At 47.2% G+C, this 18,349-nt stretch overlaps 2 protein-coding genes across 2 annotated transcripts; both read right to left on the reverse strand.

The window, feature by feature from the left end:
- Positions 1-14,190: 14,190 nt before the first annotated feature.
- LOC6599452 lies at positions 14,191-16,411 on the reverse strand. The gene is made up of 3 exons (XM_002024480.2): positions 15,336-16,411; positions 14,979-15,265; positions 14,191-14,914 (listed from the first exon to the last, which is right to left on the reverse strand). The coding sequence occupies exons 1-3, from the start codon at positions 16,353-16,355 to the stop codon at positions 14,347-14,349; spliced, it is 1,875 nt and encodes a 624-aa protein (XP_002024516.1). The 5' UTR covers positions 16,356-16,411; the 3' UTR covers positions 14,191-14,346.
- A 411-nt stretch (positions 16,412-16,822) lies between these two features.
- Positions 16,823-18,282, reverse strand: LOC6599451 (glyoxalase 1). The gene is made up of 4 exons (XM_002024479.2): positions 18,118-18,282; positions 17,859-17,908; positions 17,687-17,793; positions 16,823-17,606 (listed from the first exon to the last, which is right to left on the reverse strand). Exons 1-4 carry the CDS (start codon positions 18,211-18,213, stop codon positions 16,993-16,995), a joined length of 867 nt encoding a protein of 288 aa, XP_002024515.1. The 5' UTR covers positions 18,214-18,282; the 3' UTR covers positions 16,823-16,992.
- Between the last annotated feature and the right edge of the window lie 67 nt (positions 18,283-18,349).

Raw genomic sequence — 18,349 nt, forward strand, 5'->3', positions numbered from 1 at the left:
AAATATTTTTACATACATATATCACACATTGCTGCCACTTTTCCTTCGTGGATATGCATTTTTGCCGCCATTTTGCCTCTTTCTGCGCCATTAGCCAAAAAAACATTTTCTTGCATTAAAACACATTTATTTTGTGAATTTATTTCTGATCACTAAACTGAGCTTCACTTTACACACCCGCGGGACATTTTTCCCGATGGATTTTCACAATTTTCCGCATTTTCTCGAACTTTAAACGCGGAGCTGATTTACGAACGCGCGCTTTGACCGGTGGAAAAAATTTGACTGAGAGCGGGGGAAATGCGTTCATTCTTTGATCTCTCATTCTGCTTCCAAGGGCGTGCCCAGTATTTCGCGAAGGGGGTCGTGATATTTTCGCGTAAGATGATGGTGATACATGTACATACATATTCAGAATGGTTAATAGGGAAAATAATTTTTGTTAAACATGCAGGGAAAATTATAAGACATAAACATGCTGAAGGGGCGGCCAGCATCACCCCTTCTAACCACTGGGTACGCCCTTGCCTGCTGCTCTTTCTAACTGCCATCACTCCTCCCACGCTCTCTTCAGCTGCTTATGCTCATAACGAAATTGCACAATGTGGTCCACTCTCGCAACGCGCTCTTTTATCGTCTGTCACCAAGCAATCCCAGTGCGGAGCGTAAAAGAGACCCGAATAGGACCACCATGTATAATTTCATCATGCTCCTTGTCTTCTTCCTCTGCTACTGCAAAGAGTGATCAAAAGTGTGCGGGAGTGGGAGTGAGATGGGGAGACTGGTAAGAGAGTTACAGTGCGCGGTGTAGGTGAAGCGAAAATTGCAGGCGAAATTGCTCAATTTAATTAAATTAATTGATCTCCCTTTGCAGTATCAGAGAAAGAAGACAAGGAGTGAAGTTAAGCATAAGCAAAAGTACCCGAGAGAGAGAGAGAGAGAGCAAATAGGAAGAGTAGCAGGAGAGCATAGAATGAACGCATTTCCCCGCTCTCCATGTAATTTTTCCGTCGGTCAAAGCGCGCGTTCGTAAGTCGGCTCCGCGTTTCAATCCGTGAAAATCCGGAAAATGGTGAAAAATTCGATGGCTAAAATGTCGTGCGGGTGTGTAGTGAAGTTTGGCGATAAAAAAGTGTTTTTGTGCAAGAAAATGTGTGTTTAAGGCCGAAACCAGCTTTTGATCAAGGGCGGGGGCGAAGAAAAAGGCAAAATGGCGGCAAAAATGCAGCTCGTCGAAGAAAAAGTGCATCAATGTGTGATATATCTATGCAAATATACAAATGTATGTGTTTTCAATTAATTTTCTTCATATGTTAAAATCTGAAAAAAGTTGTTCCTTTATGCCGCTTCTTTTTTTCGTTGGATCGTCTGAGTTCCAGCTGTGTGTGTGTGTGTGTGCTTCGTCTAGCTTTGTCTCTTTCTCACTCCATGTTGTAGGGAAGCAGTGAAGAAGAGCATCAAAAGGGAATGAGTGCTCTCGTTCCAAGGGAAGTCCATAGTAGGGTGAGGCATTCCCAAAACTCCCGATCTGACTGTCTCTTCCGCCCCCTTGTGCCACACCTCATGTTAATAAATGAATGCCTAAATTAATAAATAACAAATAAATAGTGCGTTTCGCTTGCAACTCGTGGAACCCTGACGAATCGTAAGAATCGGAGCAGGATTATGGGTAAGTGAGAAAAAAGACGGGGAAAATGTTGTTGCTCTTTGACATTTATGCTTTTATTTTCTTTTTAATTATATTATGGGTGCAGCACACATCCACTTTCGCCAGTGGGGATGAGCAGTGATATGGAATGAAAGCATAAATTGGTTACTATATGGCTTATATGCACAATACCCTTGACGGGTAGACTGCAGTGTATTAAAGTCGAAGGATTATATATACTGAATATTATTTATATAATTTTTTCGCTGGCCATTACAGAACCTACTTTTCTCTTTTCAGGTTTATAATAAATATACATATGTATCATGTGCTACACTCATTAAAAGAGGTAAAGCCTGTTGAAAGATGAGTGATTTTCTGCCATAAGAACAGAACAGAGGGCCCCCCTCCGCTGAGGCTGATCACATATACATATTTACATGTACATACATATGTACATACATACATATGTACTTGTACTCCCACTCGTATTTACGTGCATAGGCTCAAATGATGCTTGAGCATCGATTGCGCCACAAATGGATGCATCCTCGAGTCGCATCCTGTGTGATGTTCGGTGGCTGTCATTGCTTGGAGGTTGGGCCATTTACTCCGTCTCTCCATCCAGTCCACCCCTCCACCGCCTCGTGCCGCTGCTCCTGCTCCGGCGCCTGCCTTCCCTAGGGCTCTATGCTGTTCCTGTCGCTCTCCTCCCTATGGCTTAATGGGGATTTGATGTTTTCGGTCAAGTGTCAAGGATTCCCAACGTTGCACTGATGGACAGCCAGCAGCAGGTACAGACCGACTGGAAATGAATCAACCTAACCATCCGTCAATCTACACACACACACACACACACACATTCATATATGTATGTATCTGGAACTGCGGATGATGCCATGATTCGATGAGTGGATCGTCTTTAAGGGTTAAATAAAGCCGGCATTGTTTGCTCTTCAATCGGTGGGCATATGCAAATTGTGTCTAGCAATTTGTTCAACTCAATAAATATGGCTATTGCACCAGCCTCCTCCTCCTTCAAAAAAAAAACTACCAAAAGAATATTGAGAAACTCCAGCCCTAAAAACTATAAAAGTGATTTATTTGATGTCACAGAAAAGCAGTCATGCATAAATATTTAGCATAGCCCCCAGTACCCCCCCTCCCCTCAATCCACAATCCCCACAAATCCAACTCCGGTTCCGACTCCCAACTCCTTCGAGAAGATATTTAAATCAGACGGAGAGAGAAAGGTTGGCCCAAAGATATATGCTTTATAACTGTGTGTAAGCCGTAAGCAGGCGGGAATCTGAATCCAAATCGGAGTCCGCCTGTGTCCGTCCTTTTTTTTTTATTGGCAGGACGGAAGGCAGGGCAAGGGCATTATGGATACACTCGGACACACGCCTACTTCAAGCCGGGAGCACCCCAAACAAGGCACATAAAAAGCCGTAAGCATCCTGCAGCTCAAGTGTCCTGCTGCCGAAGCAACCAAAAACTCTTTCCCCAAAATACCCTGCCGCGCACAGGGCGTACCCAATGTTGGGGATCCCAGACACTCCATCGAATAACCGCTCCAGAGGCTTGTCCAAAAATAGTTCTTAAAACATTTTTGAAATAAATTTTCTTAGAAAAAAATCACTCAATTAAGGTTCTGGGGGTATATTCCATCCCTGGGTCGGCAGTGTATTCGGATGGTCGTCTTTATAGCGGGGCTCCTTGCCATTCCATCCATTCTTGTGCTTTTTTCGTTTGGGGCCAAATCAAATATGCGCAAATAAATAAAAATGAAAATTCTGTCTAAAAAAAAAAAATGGAAAGGATGAATTTCTTCTTTAACTGTTGATGCCGATAAGCATTAGCGGGGGAGGGGGATGGGGAGCGGGATAAGGATGGGGGCGAAATCTCAAGGTAAGCTTCGGGCCAAAAGAAAACACTTTGCGGCATTTTTATAGTTGTTTGATATATTCATTGAAATTGGTTGCTCCCACCCCCACACTCCCAGGGAGTGTTCGATATGTATTGAAATATTTATGAATCAATATACGTAACAAAAAAACATATTCCCCTCGTCTCGATTGGCCAAAGGATCTATCTGCTTAGACCTGGCTCTGTGTCCTGTGTCCTTCTGTGTGTCCTTGTGTGTGTCATCTGTGGCATCTGTCCGGAATCCGGAATGGGTGTAAGCAGTAAGCAGTAAGCAGTAAGTGAGTGTTTGGCTAAGCAATTGTTTATGTGAAGTCGAAGTTGTCGCATTGGGAGCTGGGTTCCGCATCGAATGGATGGAGGACGGAGCACGAAGGACGGAGGACATCCATATGTACATAGGTCAAGACTAGTGAGGGGATGAAGGATGCTTCTGTCTCGGTACATAATTGGCTGGGACACGTTTCAAGTGCTTCCAATGGCCTTTGCAGGGATTCATCGGTATTCGATTGAGGAGAATCCCCGCTCTGCCATAGTCAGAGGTTCTTTCCATTGGATGTGGAGTAAGTATATATCTTAGCCCTTAAGAGAGCTCCTCTTATATGTATATCAGTATTAATTAAGACCACCAATTGTCATCAATTAATGGAACTTATGGCAATAGGGATAGTGCCTTCCCTTTCCTAAACCCAAGTAAAAGGAAAACCAAATCGAAATTAAATAAAATTCCCTGCAGATTAAGATGTAATTTTATTGTTAAACTCTAGAAATATATTATAAAATAAGATATAATAAATAAGAAATATGTAAATATATTGCCATAGAAATTATATTTTACTTCTCCGAACACGACTTTGTTCTCCTGATGATCGAGCGTCGATTCCGATGACCGTATATTTATGGATTGTTGTCTGATAGGGGTTATCCTATTTTAAATATCATAAAATATTTGAAGTAAATACAATTAAATTAAGTAAATAAATGTCTACACAGCGTGACTAGCGCCATAAACATAAGTTTAAACTTGTAATGCTAGGATAAAGCATGAAAACAAATAAATAAATAAATAATGGGTGAAGGAAAGGTGACTGAGGACACTTTTTTTATGATTTGGCCTTCCACCACAAATCCAGTCTAAGAAAAGTTATAGGGAGACTCCCCCTTTCTCTGTGAAATAAGACTCAAATTTGAATACCCATTAGATAAGAGGATTGTTCGCCGTTTCAGGGAACAGATTGTCATCGTAAATGGTCAGCCGGTGCCCCAGTACACAGTTCCGATTGTATCATCCGTACAGCACCGAAGAGAATGACCGACAAGTGCGGATGGACATTGTGTGTAGGACGTCTCCGCACCTCAAGGGGCAACACATTCGAGAGTCTCCACGAATACGTGGCTGATGTGTCAATGGAGGGCACATTTATCCAGCCTGTTGGGAGATCTACATCAATGGAGCCCCAGCCATAAGGTGAGACGATGGCTCCGAAAGAGATACTTCCGCAGCGAAGGTCCGGTATGGCGATACCTTGCAATCTGCAGAGGATATTCAGAGGCCCATTGACAGGGGCTCACATGTCGCCGTTCCCCAGAGTCTGGAGGAAGTTACCGGCCAGATTTGCTGCAGCCTTAAATGATGTTTCAATTAAAGACACCCCAAGTCCGGCTTGTACCCATCGGTATGCCCTGGCACCCACACATTGCTCCACTTTGAATTAGGGACAACAATTTCATTCTTTTCTTCTGCTTCATTTGGATTTTGTTGCTTCTTTTTTGCTGGCAGCACAAATTTGAATCATTTTTTGAAATATGCAGCACACCACGGAAGAAAACTGAAGTCAAAGAGTGAAATAATACAACGACAACGACAACAGCCACGAAATCCCAGGGAGTACACGAGTAAACGACCAGGCAATGCTCTATTCAAGACCTATGCCTATGGATATTTTCGGAGATACTGCTATTCCAAGGATCCAGACTCAGGCTGGATGCCCTTGTGGCGCGGCCTGCCTCCGATTTCGGGGAGACTCTGCGACTCTAGGGTATGGCAAGAGGCCACGACACCAAGAGACTGAGACTCTGAGACTGAGGCATGAACAGCGCGCATCGTTAGTCTCCCTCTCTGCCCCCCCTCTCTCTCTCTCTCTCTCTCTCTCGCCCTGTATGGAGTCCTGGGCGATGGCTGCTTCTTGGCCCCAGCCTGGCCCGGCCCGACTGTGACTGTCATGTGCCACAAACCCACTAAACTAATGAAAAATGTGAAGCGACGGCACAAAAGGAAGCACAATTTTTGTACGCACACACAACTCCAAAGGAGTGAGGAGAGGGACGAGGAGCAACACAAAGAAATGTTAATTCCGTAATACTTTAAATGCGGCAGGCATCGAATGACATTTGCACTTTTGCTGCCACTGTGTACAGTGGGGCCCAGAAGTGTCCAGGCCAGGCCAGACCAGGCCAGACCAGGCCAGACCAGACCCCTCCCCCGCCCAGCCCCGACCAAAGCGACGCTATTCGTATGTTTGCCGTACGTGATGGCCAAGTGAAAGCGTCCTCCTCCGCGCCGCCTGTCCAATCTCTGCCAAAGGCACGAGTGTCCCCTCTAATATGTAAGGGTATTTGTGGGCTGCAGGAGAAGCAAAAAAAAAAAAAGCAAATAGTATAACAAAAGGTGCAAAAACGGGCACAAGAATTGCAAAGGGGGCCAGGTGCAGAGGCAGAGGCAGAGACAGAGGCAGTGCCAGGCGCAGCTGGGTGCGGAGCTGACCGCACTGGCCAAAACAACAAGCAACAGAACAGAACAGAGCAGAGCGGAGCGGGTCGGGTCGAAGGAGTGGAGAAAAGGACAGAGGACAGAGGACACGAACGAACATCAGCAGCAGGCCCTGCACTGCCCAGAGGGGAGCTCGTGACACGTGATAGAGCTCTATCGGCGCTAGCAAGCGAGGCTAGTGAGCCAGGGGTTGCAGAAAGCCCACAGCTTGGATTTGAGGAGCTCTCTTTATAACCTTCTTCTCTCTGTGCGAGACTGTACTTTCAACTGCCCTGCCCAGAGGGGAGCTCGTGACACGATAGAGCTCTGTTATAGCAAGGCTGGTGAGCCTGGGGTTGCACAGTATTCCATAAGCGAAGGAAGCCCACAGCTTGGATTTGAGGAGCCCCCTTTAGAGCCCTCTTCTCTCTGGACGAGACTGTACTTTCAAGCCTTAAAGCTCTCTTTAAGGAGACTCTTTAAAACCCGTACAGTTGTGCTCTTCGATCATGCCACCTTTGAACATGCCAGAGGACATTTCCATCAAGGGTTCCATTTGAAGAGCCTTAAGCCATAGCTTTTTTTTTGCTAAATAACCCACCGAGTCTCTTGGGGCTGGCCGGCTCACTTGACCATCTCTGGGCCAGGAATGGATGATGGAAACGATGATGGTGGTGGGGAGGAAACCCCCGGCCTGGGCTTTGGCCTGGTCCTGGGTCAGTTCGCACGTTCATTTGCGCGCTCGTTTGCTCTTTAACAAATGTGCGCTCCTTTTCATTACGTATGACAGCAAATAGTACAATGGAATATGGAATATGACATGCAGGCGATAAAGTTATGCCGGAGACACACCAAAAGAGAGGACTGGGCCAGGCTGAAAGGTGAGCAAATGGGTGTTAGTGTGCCACTTTGCCACAGCCGCACACACACACACACACACACACACACACACACGAACACACGAGAAAAGGGGAGCAACACCTCAACAGGAGCTGGAGGAAAGGCAGAGCAGAGAAAGCCGTGATAGTGGGTGCGGACTGGTGCTGGCGAGGGCGGACCCACAAATGCTACTGCGGTAGTTGTGCTAATTTGTTTGTTTGTCGTTATCATTTACATTTTCCCTCTCTGCCCGGCCCAGGCATTCCCTTTTTGGAAGCCACACCAGCCAGCAGCCAACCACCCTACCGATTTCCTTTGTCCAAGACAAGCAGCCGCACAAAGGCACAAAAGCCAGCAACGACAGCAAGAGCAAGAGGTCACCACCGAATCAGAAAGATAGAGAGGGAGAGAAGTGCTCTCTCAAGCGCAATGAAGGCACGCCTGGATGGGACCATCATCACGGGAGCAGCAGAAACTCCAAGTCCCTGTCTGAGAGAGATTTCCGCTTAAGATAATCCTCAGAAAATTGTTAAGAGGAGTATATGCAAATCACAAATCGTTACGGATCATGTGTACAGATGTGTACGCATATAAGTCGGACTATCACCGTACGGGAGCCTTTAATGTGATTGCCTAGGAATGACCAACGAATAGAGATAACAGTGCTGTTAACAGGGGCTCCAGGAGGTAACAGTCTGTTGCTGCGTCTGCTGCGTCGCTCTCAATCTCGCTCTCGATCTGTTTGTTACGATCCACAAGGCTTTCCACCCTTGATGAAATTATACAAGCTGCTCCGCTCCCGCCACGCGCTTTCTTTTCGGGTCTTATTTTGCCTCAAAGCGCTCTCAGCAGTGCTGAGCGTAAGTTAAGACCCGTCAGAGAGTAAGCGTACCACCTGGTACACTTTCAACATGCTCTCACGGTCTCTTAGCAGGTAAGCCACAAATAATATCGCTTGAAGCGCCATGAACGACTCATCTTTGGAGAAACTACTTCTGCGATGAGACCCTTCCAGCCACTGAATATTAAAGACCTGATGGCCGTGGCAATCGATGACGAGACATATCCTCGACTTGCCGGCAGTTTTAATTCACTTTCACTCCTGGCACGCATTCCATTCCGGCTGCCAGCCAGACAGACAGACAGCCAGCCCCCGAGATATGCAGCAAAAGCTCCATCATTACCGTTGTGTTTGTGCTGCCGTTGCCGCCAACTGGTCATCAGATCCGCAGTGTGGGCGGTGGAGCAGGAGACAGGACGTCTGTGCCTGTGTCTGGGAATTGTATTTCCTTTTAGCTTCTTCTTTAGCCACCCATCCTCCCCTGTCCGCCTGCTTTCTCGACTCTTTTTTGCCCCATTCTCTTGTCTCCTTTGCATTTATCGTGTATTTTTCTCGTGGGTTTGTCGCGCATATTAATCATAAAGCGGACACGCGTCGCTTTACGCACGTTTGCCGGATGCGGAAGACAACGAGAGACTCGGCCAAAAGTAACCCAATACTACAGGCATATCCCCCCCCCCCCCCCCCCCCCCCCCCCTTCCCCACTAACCATCTTGCTTTCCCATTCTCCATCTCGCTTTCCCCCCACCACTCTCCATCTCTCGTTCTCATGCAGTGAGAGTACTGTCCGCGTATTAGATTTAAGCGCGTTATAAATGAGCCCCCCAAAAACACATACACACACATAATTGCCATACCCTTGCAGTATCCAAAGGGTATTTTGATTTGAAACAGAAATTTCCAACCATATAGATAATCCTTTGACTCATATCGGCACGAGCAGGCGCGTGAGCCAGGGGTTAACCCACGAGGCGAGGCGGAAACCGGAACCGATAAGATGGGATCATTATAGCCTATGGCTAGCCTGTGTAGAAGTCTCAGAAGTCTCCCCCTCAAGAAAAGTGGATCGGAAGCGGAGTGTATCAAATGGTTCGGGGTCAGCGAAACGATGTTTCTGGTTGTGCTTTCTTCAACTTCCACTTCTTATGATTTTGCCTGGCTTCTCCCGTCTTCTAGTAGCCCATAAATCAAAATTTTCGGTTTTGGCACTTTTAAAGGCAAGAACCAGCAGAGGGAGGGGGGCCGGCCAGTGGGTTACGGTGCGGCAGGGACAGCCCTTTAGTACTCCTCCTGCTCTGCTGCTGCTGTCCATGACGGATGATTGGATTTTATGTTGATTACGAAAATGTCTCTAACTCTATGTGTGTCTGCACGAGTCGAATTTTTTGGCTTTGGCTTTGGCTTTGGCTTTGGCTTTGGCTTTCACAGAGCAGAGCTCCCTCCGCCCTGCCACCCAAAAAAAGTGTATTCCAGAGGGTAGTACGAGGGGCGGTTTGTGAGTCACGGATTCGCACTGCAAAAATATAGTTCTACTCAGGATATTGCAGAGACCCAAGAGATCTAAAATATTACAAAAATAATAAATAGATTTCAAGTGCTTTGAAAAGAATTTTCATGTATCACCCATTCGACTCCCTCTCGCTGTCTCCAGCCCCGTCTGTTGCCCTGATCATGCCTTCTCGTATTGCCCCCCAGCCGGGATCTATCGCTTGGAGACTTCCCTTATTATTGGCCATATTTTAATGCTCTCCGCTGTCCGTATCTGTCGACCGTCCGTCGGCCAACCCGGCTAGAGATTTGTCGTAGTCCATTTTTGATTTATTTATGTGTTTATTTGCCATGTTTTTGGCTTTGCGTCTGTGATTACTCATAGCCCCGGCCCCGGCCCCGGCCCCAGCTACGGCTACGGCTACGGCTACGGCTACGGCTCCGGCCATGGATACGGATACTCAATAGAGGGAATGGATATGGGCTCGGGCTCTGGCACCGGAGTAGTGATGAAATTCGATTTGCATATTATTTTATTTGCATTTTACATAATAATTTAATTTTATTAGTTTTGCTGCATCATCATCGGCCTCGTCATCGGCTCAAGTTGCCAATCCTAATGGCTCTAATGGCACCTTGGTGGGGCACCGCATTCCCTTCTGCCCCTCCTCCTCCTCCTCCGACTCCTCCATTGATTGTGTATTTTGAGGTCATCGTACTGGAATTCGTCGTCATCTCGGGACGGTCGCTTTTTTGGTCAGGTTCGCTCTTGCCGGGTGGCCTAATGCATTGCATGCCCTATTGGGGACACTTAGTGCGCGCCACGCCCCCTGCAAACGCCCACTATGTAGTACATACATATATATATATATGTGGGGGGTTGGGGGCGCTACATAGCATATATTTTGTAGTTAAATTTGTGCGCTTCCCTTTTTTTTTCTTTCTTTTTGGGCATTTATTTTCATGGTTTACTTGTAGCATATTTCGCTGGCCGCCACATTCATTTAACTTTGTGGTGCATGGGAGTGCTGGGGGGAGGGGGGGGTGTTGCAGGGATTGGCCGACAATTGCCGCAGTCTTTGGAGAGTCTTTCCCAGCGCAACGATGGCCAGTCGTAAATTAGTTGCGAATGGCAGCGCAGTAACACCATCACACCCTGAAAAACACCCGAATAACGCCAACAACAACACCAACACCAAAACTTTACAGAGCGAGAAAAGTTCACAAAGTCGAATCGCGTGGCATGCGGTGGAAGGGGAAAAAATCAAAAGTTTAGTTGGAACTTAAACTACAATTCTTATCAGATATTGGCCGAGAAATGTATGTGACATTTGTAGATTGGTGGCACATCTTTAGCACTTTGAAATAGGGCTAGATCACCATACCCAAGCCAACACCAATAGCTACTCCAACGTAACTTTCTCAATAGGCGCGAAAAATAAAATAATACTCGTATGAACTAATGTTAAAGCCAATTAAAACTTCAACAACAGCTACAATTCCACAAGTAAAGTCTCAACAACACAACAACAGTCCAAATTCCACAAAAAAAGTTTCAACAACAGCTACAATTCCACAAAAAAGTCTAAAAAACACAACAGCAGCCACAATACTATAAGAAAAGCCTCAACAACACAACAATTGCATGAAAGACAATTTGCAGCCAGGAATAATTACACAAACAATATTCCATTCCACCCATGACGAACATTTAAACTTCAACAACAACAAAATCTCCAACCAGTGTGGGGGGGAATGGGTGTAAGAAGCTACTCCAACTTAACATCCTCAATAGTCGCCAAAAATAAAATACTACCCGTATGAACTAATGTTAAAGCCAATTACAACCTCAACAACAGCCACAATTCTACAAGAAAAGTCTGAACAACACAACAATTGCATGAAAGACAATTTGCAGCCACGAAAATGTACACAAACAATATTCCATTCCACCCGTGACGAACATTTAAACTTCAACAACAACAAAAAACTCCAACCAGTGTGGGGGGATGGGTGCAAGAAAAATGCCAAAAGTTGAATCGAGGGCGGAATCAAAAAGAGGAAAAGTCAAGTAGAAGGAGAAGTACGAGTATTAAATGCACACAAAACAACAACAACAACAATTTTTCACACATTCCAACAGCTAACTGTGGTAACTGCGGAACCGCCGCTCCCCCCAGTCAGTCATCTGCCATTCCAATCTGAATGCGAACACCCAACAAAAGCTCTAAGTATTTAAGCTAGTTTGAATTTGAAATGACTTGCAGTTGACCCACCGCCCCGAGCCACCGACCCAACAACCCAGAAAACCAGAGCAAACCCCAGCCCCGAAACCAGAAGCAGAACCAGAACAAACACCAGCCCGAGCCTGAGCCAGAGCCCGAGCCCGAGACCAGACCAAAATGGAACCCTAACGTTCAATGCAATTTGGTTTCCTTTTGCTGTTGCTGTTGCTGTTGCCGCTGCTGCCGTTACCAATTATTTGCGCTGTTATCGCGACCTTCTTGTGCTGACCTCAATTTGGCAAATAAGGTGCTCTGCCGGGTGCTGGTGCTCCTTCTGAGGAGCCTCGAGCCTCGAACCTCGAATCTCCGAATAGGAGGGAGCTTGTTGATTGCCTCCAAGTCTGATTGAAGAGCAAGGTGAGGCACGATATGCCAGGGCAGAGGCAGAGGCAGCACGACGGCCTGTCTCTGACAATTTCTCACAGTGTTTGACACAGGGCGGGACAAGGGTGCAGATAGAGGTCCTTGGGCAGGCAGGTTTCTCTTTCACTTTTAATGGCAACTGGCATAATGAGCTGCAAATAGGAGTGAGGGCCCGACGACCCGACCACGGGTAAAAGTATGTGTGCCATGTGCCATGTGCCATGTGCCATGTGCCACAATGGTGCTAGACTCGGGCTCTGCATTTGTTTTGGCCACTTGGGACACGGTGCCCCGCCGCATCCCATCACACCCAATGCCCTGCTCCCCTCATCTACTCTTCTGGGCCAGCATTGACACAATAAAACATTTGTTGTCGTTGCATTTATTGACGCATTTGCTCTTTTGCTTATTTTTAATGTTTTCCATGCCCTATCTAGGGGTAGACCCAACATTCTGTTACTCTAAAATCTCGTGTAACGGTCTTTTTGGTTATATTTCTCCCAAAACCGCACCACCATTTAGGAACCCAATTTTAAAAAATTCCGCTCATCCGAAAGTGCTGATTGAGGCCTTGGACAAAGAATTTCCACATTTGTATGCGCTCAAATTCAAAAACGAGTCAAAAGGTTTCTTGTTGAGACACCAACACAAGCATTGAACCCATTGAACGACATTCAAAGGAGTTAATAAGGGTCTTTGGGTGTTTTCTTTTGGTTCTTGAGAAACATATCTGCATTCTTGAAATCTCCTTTAAAATGTATTCTTTTCCCTTGTACCCTAAAGTGTATTTGCAGCTTCGTCCTATTAAATCCATAATATCCTTTCAGCCCGCGACAAAATAAAATGTAATTCCTCCTTTAGGCCCAGTCCCCAGTCCCCACAAACCCACTGCCAGACCCAGTAACAAAACCCCAGTCCGGAGCAAACATGCGACAATTCAATGCTGACAACGAAACCAACAAATTCCCCAACAAAATATGCAAATCGTAGTTTTTAGTTGGGCGAGGTCAGGCCACTGGTGAATGCGGGGCTGGCGGCTGGGCTGTTGGGGGTTTGGGGCGGCAGGCTATTGGCCAAATTGAAGTCAAGTGCAATTGCATTCCCCGCTCATCGTAAATAATTTAAATGTGTGAAAAAAAAAACCCATTTTTTGTGTCGCTTCGTTCCATTTTTCGATGTGGCAACAATAATTACAGTCACAAAAATTGGATTATACTTTTAATTGTATTTCAATGTAACATTCAATTACGCTTTTTATCTGTACTTTCGATTTTGCTATATTTTTCAAATACATACATATTTATTTTGATTATTTTCCATACCACTGTTTTGGGCCTGTTTTTGGTGTCAAAAGGTATGCTCTGGATTTGGGTTTTGGTAAGACTTTCAGTATGGTATCGTTTCAAAAGAACAGGAGAGGAAAGAGACGATTTTTTATTGTATTTAGGTCCAGTTTCTCTTGAACTATAATGGAATATTATTGCTATGGAAATTAGTATTCTATTTCTGATGGTTTAAAAATAACGCTTCCTGGAATTTGCCACATATTCAAAAACTGAAGCGCCGATATTGGAACAAAAATGTTGGCTGTGACTGTACATCTAATACATCTTTATAAGGAATACCCCTGATACAAGCCTACAACAAGCCTTTGTTATGAAGACTTTTACAATAAAATTAATAATCTGTTCCTTCTTACAATCCACACGTGCTATTCTTTCCATTCATTCCACATATCATAAGCCCAACAAAAAATTCTATCACCTTTCACAGGATTTTAGAATCGTGCCTGAAGATACAACCACCAAAAGTTGTAGTTTTCTAGAATTTTTCACTATTTTTTCAGAGGGACAAAATTCCTTTTGGCCTCCTTTCTGTGAGGTGAGCATCCCCAGTGGTAAAAGAAGTCTCTCGCTGAACAAAGGACTTTTTTTCCAAACCTCAAATCGGCCCCAAGATATGCCATAAGATCCTTTCCCTTAAAGGTCCTATAAAATTCTTTATGGTATGGATATTTTTATTGATACGATTTTGTTACATTTTATGGTGTTTTTTTTTAAAACAATTTTGGTTTTTGTTGGCAGAAATTTCCAATTCCAAGGCTTTGCCGAGCTGTGGGCTAAAGGGGGCTCCCAGGCTTGCGTCTCGCTCAGCCGAAGCCAGGGGGTCAAATGCCATTTACTGAAAACAGATCAGTACCTGGCTTTTGAGCCCCTGGATCAACAGAGCTGAGCATATTCCTACTGGAGTCCCTCGAGGCCTTGTTTTCGTGCTCGGTGGGATGGGACAGCGATAGGTTGGTGGACGAGATCTGTGGCGAGCTGATGACGCTCGAGCGATTGTCCTGCCTGGAGCGTATACGTTTGCTGGCCACCAGCTGCGACATCTTGCGCAGGGTGATGTAGTCCTTGTTGAGCATGCGGCACAGCTCGACGAAGGTGCAGAGCCGCGGGTTCTGCAGCTCCGCGGCCAGCATGTAGGCTTCGTTGAGGACCTCCGTTTGGCGCTCGTACTTGTGCAGAACCGCGTGCGACTTGGCCATCAGCATCGTGCTGAGGAACTGCCAGATTTTGCTGTTGCACCGCTTGGACTCCTCGATGGCCTGCTGGGCATACGACAGGCATTGCACGAAATGATTCTGCTGCACATGATAGTCGGCCATCTCGTGCAGCAAATAGGTGCGCTCAATGGGCAGCTTGGCGAAGAACAGACGCTGCTCCAGGTGCTGCAGGTTTCTGCAAAAGGAGTAGCCCTTCGGTACAGGCATGATCAAAGGAAAGCGAATCACCCATTACTCACAGGGGCGACTTCGGTCTGTCATGCAGTGGATAGGAGTACGTGGAACGATCCCCGAACACATAGACGGACCGTTCGAGCGGCTTGATCGCCTGTATGTTCAGCATCAGGCACATGGAGTTCTTGTCATACGGCGTGACCCGTGTGGTCGGCAGGCGATAGCTCTCGCACAGGCTCAGGGCCAAATGGTTGTACACCTCGTTCGTGAACTCCACCTTCCAAGGCATCACGCGGTTCGTTTTGACGGTCACATAGTTGGCCATCACATCCTCCACGAACTTCCGCAGGCGCTGAAAAGGGAAAAAGGGTTACGGGTTACGGGCTACTGGGCATCCAAATGAATGCAGATGCCACACTTACGTCCGGATCGTCGTGCTGCTTTAGAACGCGGATCGTCTGAAGTATGCTGTGCATGTTCCGGTGGGTCTGGTACTGGATGCGGAACAGGTTCTCCTCGCGGAAGCGCTGCGACAAGTTGTGCCCGCGACGCATCTCGTTGTACATCGGACTGCGGGAGTGCAGCATCCGGGTGAAGGTCTTTATGCGCTGGAACGAGTTGTCCAGGTACTTTCTCCGCTCCTCCGATGTGCCGAAGTAATGGTCGAGCAGGAGATTGGGGTTCTGGCGAAGCGTCTTGAGAAAGATGAAGTCGGTCCAGGCGCGATTCAAATAGTTCTGGTAAAAGATTTTTGTCTTGCGACTGCGCCGGGCATGCTCCAGGGGCGAGAGGTTCTCCTTCTCCTCCTCCTGAACGCTCTGGACATCGCACTGGTTCGATTCCCTGAGGATCTTCCAGTGCGGCCGCTTGTCCGGCGGCAACAGCTCGCGCCGCTTCAGCTCATAGAAGGACCCCAGGCTGCTCGAATTCTCCATGAAGAAATTTCCCAGGGTGTGGCCCATGCTGTCCTTGAAGTTCTCGTTGACAACCATCAGGCGCTTCTCGAACGGCTCCACGGAGGTGCCCACATGGCGGCGCACGTTGTCGCTGAGCAACATCTTGTTCGACTCAAAGCGATTGAGGTCGTACAGGGCATCCGCCATCTCCCGCTGCGAGTGCACATCGCCCGGCCCCAGCACCTGGGCCGCCCTTGTGCTGTCCTCCAGGGCCGCCTCGGGCCGTGCCACAGACCGATTGAACTTGCTCCTCAGCTGCAGGGTCCTGCAGTCGTGCCCATGGTGGTCCTCGATGCACTTGTCGAAGTACTTCTGTGCGGCCGCGTTCATCCGTGCATTGGCAAAGACACTGCCCCAGCTACGGTGGATGTTCCGTCGCTGCTCCTCCGGCCAGTCGAACACCTCCCAGGGCTTCACCTGTTCCAAGAGCTTGCCCGCGGGCGCCGCCACCGCTGGCTCCATCTTGATGGTCACCGGATTTTTCATTGCAATGGTCACAAAAGTAAAAACAACAAAAAAAAACAACTAAAACTAACTACAAATAAAAAAAGAAAACCTAAAAAGTTTAAAAAGATTTAAACGATTTTGCTTAACGTAATGCTAGAAAGAAAGTGACACGAAAGGCGTGCCGGCGACAGGTCAGCAGTTCCAAAGGCAAGAGTTGATGGGCAACAGACCATGGACACTCCGACTCGCAGCAGTCCTTCGCACACTCCGTGGACTGGAGGAGTCTGTGCTTAGGGCAGGTGGCCACGATTGCAGCGAGAACCTCGATGTGCAGGGGAGATCCATTGTCTTTGAACAAGACCCGAAGCTGACTTGAAATCCATTCCACATTCATGGAATAGCCTATAAAAACGAATCATTAAACTCGAATGCAAATGACAGACATTCCTTTGGAAGACAGAGGCCAAAGGTTACACCAGCCAACATATCGAAGCATTAGTACAATATTTATCCGAAATATATGTATATTATTACCCGATTTCCACGATATAAAATTCTAGTTAGGCCATGAAACAAATGTAAAACTTATGTACAACTCCAACACATCTCAGAGAGGCATCACTTCGGCTGGAAGGGAGCCCAGCTAGGGCCAAATCATGCACATTCCGGAGTGGAACTAGGTCTTCTGGAAGGGATCCTTGGCAATGTACTTGTCCAGTCGCTGCTCGCCATCAGGCTCCACCTGGGAGAGCTGCGAGAATCCCTCCTCGTCGACAAAGCAGATCTCATGACCATCGGGATCGGCCAGGATTAGCACTGACACGGTGGCCTTGCCGGGCGTTTCCAGGGTGATAAGCGACTTCAGGATCGTGCCGCCGGCTGCCTTGACTGCTTCGTACAGCGGCGGTTGCGTCGCCGAGGGAACAGCAAAGGCGATACGTCCGTAGGCCTTCGCCCGGTTAATGGGATCCGGAATCTGGGTGAGCTGCAGCGACGCCTGCTTGCCGCCGTAGCTCAGCCGCACGGACTGCTTGTTCTCCGCCAGCGGTTGCATCCGCAGCAGCTGTTCCCAGTACTGGCGCGAGGCCGCAAGATTGCTCACGTGCAGCTCCACCGACTGCACGGGATCGGCGTCGGCCGTCGGCGCTGCCTGGTCGATCACAAGGAACTTGTAGCCGTCGGGCGAGGTGAGCAGACAGCCCCCCTCCGTCTTGTCGATGGGGTACGAGTGCTGTGCGGCGCGTGGCAATATTTCGGTGGAGTGGATGGTGACTCCGCCAAAATCGTTACCTGTGGTAAGATTGTCGATTACAGAGCGCTGGCACAATGACGGCAAAAATTGATTGCTACTGATTGTTACTGCCCCTTACCCATTTCGTAGCTGGTCACGCCGTAGTTGTATGTCAGCTCGATGACAAAATGGGAGCTCTCCGGACCGTAGCCGACCATGGTCTTGCTCCACCGATTGTCATAAGGTCTGCAAGGGATTTGGGGAAGGACAACGTTTTCTCTGATTCTTGTTGCCAGTCGCCAGCGACTTACCCATTGCATTCGGCATCGCAACCTTCTTTAAATTCCTCGTGACGCAAAACCTGTTTGGCCAAGACAGACAGAGACAGCATTAGTTGTCGGGAAAAATTACAGAGTCATTACCGCTATCTGGCATCTGGGCTTTTAATTAGTCAGTCAGCAGCCACTGATTGCCAATTGCGTTGTTCAGATAAAAAAAACCTTGTACCCCACAGCGATAACGTTGGTTGGTCCGAAGATCCTATTCACAAATCATAAGAAAAATACCCACCTTCATTCCCAGGATGCGGCGGAAGAAGAAGGCATTCTTGGCCCGATCTCCGATCTTGAACACATAGTGCAGGGCACGTCCCGGTACTGCTGCCATTATTGCCCTTTAAGTTGAGTTGAGTTTCGAAATTTAGAAATGAAAATGAAAATTTTTTGGCACCGGTTTGTTGTTCTGCGGCAGGCAGAAGATTTCGATACAAAATTTTCGATTACAAAATATACTGTTCGACCCT

Source organism: Drosophila persimilis, unplaced genomic scaffold (assembly GCF_003286085.1).
Source record: "Drosophila persimilis strain 14011-0111.01,24,50 unplaced genomic scaffold, DperRS2 tig00000663-arrow-arrow-pilon, whole genome shotgun sequence".
NCBI lineage: Eukaryota > Metazoa > Arthropoda > Insecta > Diptera > Drosophilidae > Drosophila > Drosophila persimilis.

Bases quoted from the DNA above. Each gene is read 5' to 3' on its own strand.
- LOC6599452 (XM_002024480.2), bottom strand. From the start codon at position 16,355: ATGAAAAATCCGGTGACCATCAAGATGGAGCCAGCGGTGGCGGCGCCC. The intron at 15,266-15,335 runs GTAAGTGTGGCA...TTCCCTTTTCAG, and splicing joins AGCAGCACGACGATCCGGAC to CGCCTGCGGAAGTTCGTGGA. The intron at 14,915-14,978 runs GTGAGTAATGGG...CTCCTTTTGCAG, and splicing joins GACAGACCGAAGTCGCCCCT to AAACCTGCAGCACCTGGAGC.
- LOC6599451 (XM_002024479.2), bottom strand. From the start codon at position 18,213: ATGGCAGCAGTACCGGGACGTGCCCTGCACTATGTGTTCAAGATCGGA. The intron at 17,794-17,858 runs GTAAGTCGCTGG...AATCCCTTGCAG, and splicing joins TGCGATGCCGAATGCAATGG to ACCTTATGACAATCGGTGGA. The intron at 17,607-17,686 runs GTAAGGGGCAGT...ATCTTACCACAG, and splicing joins CGTGACCAGCTACGAAATGG to GTAACGATTTTGGCGGAGTC.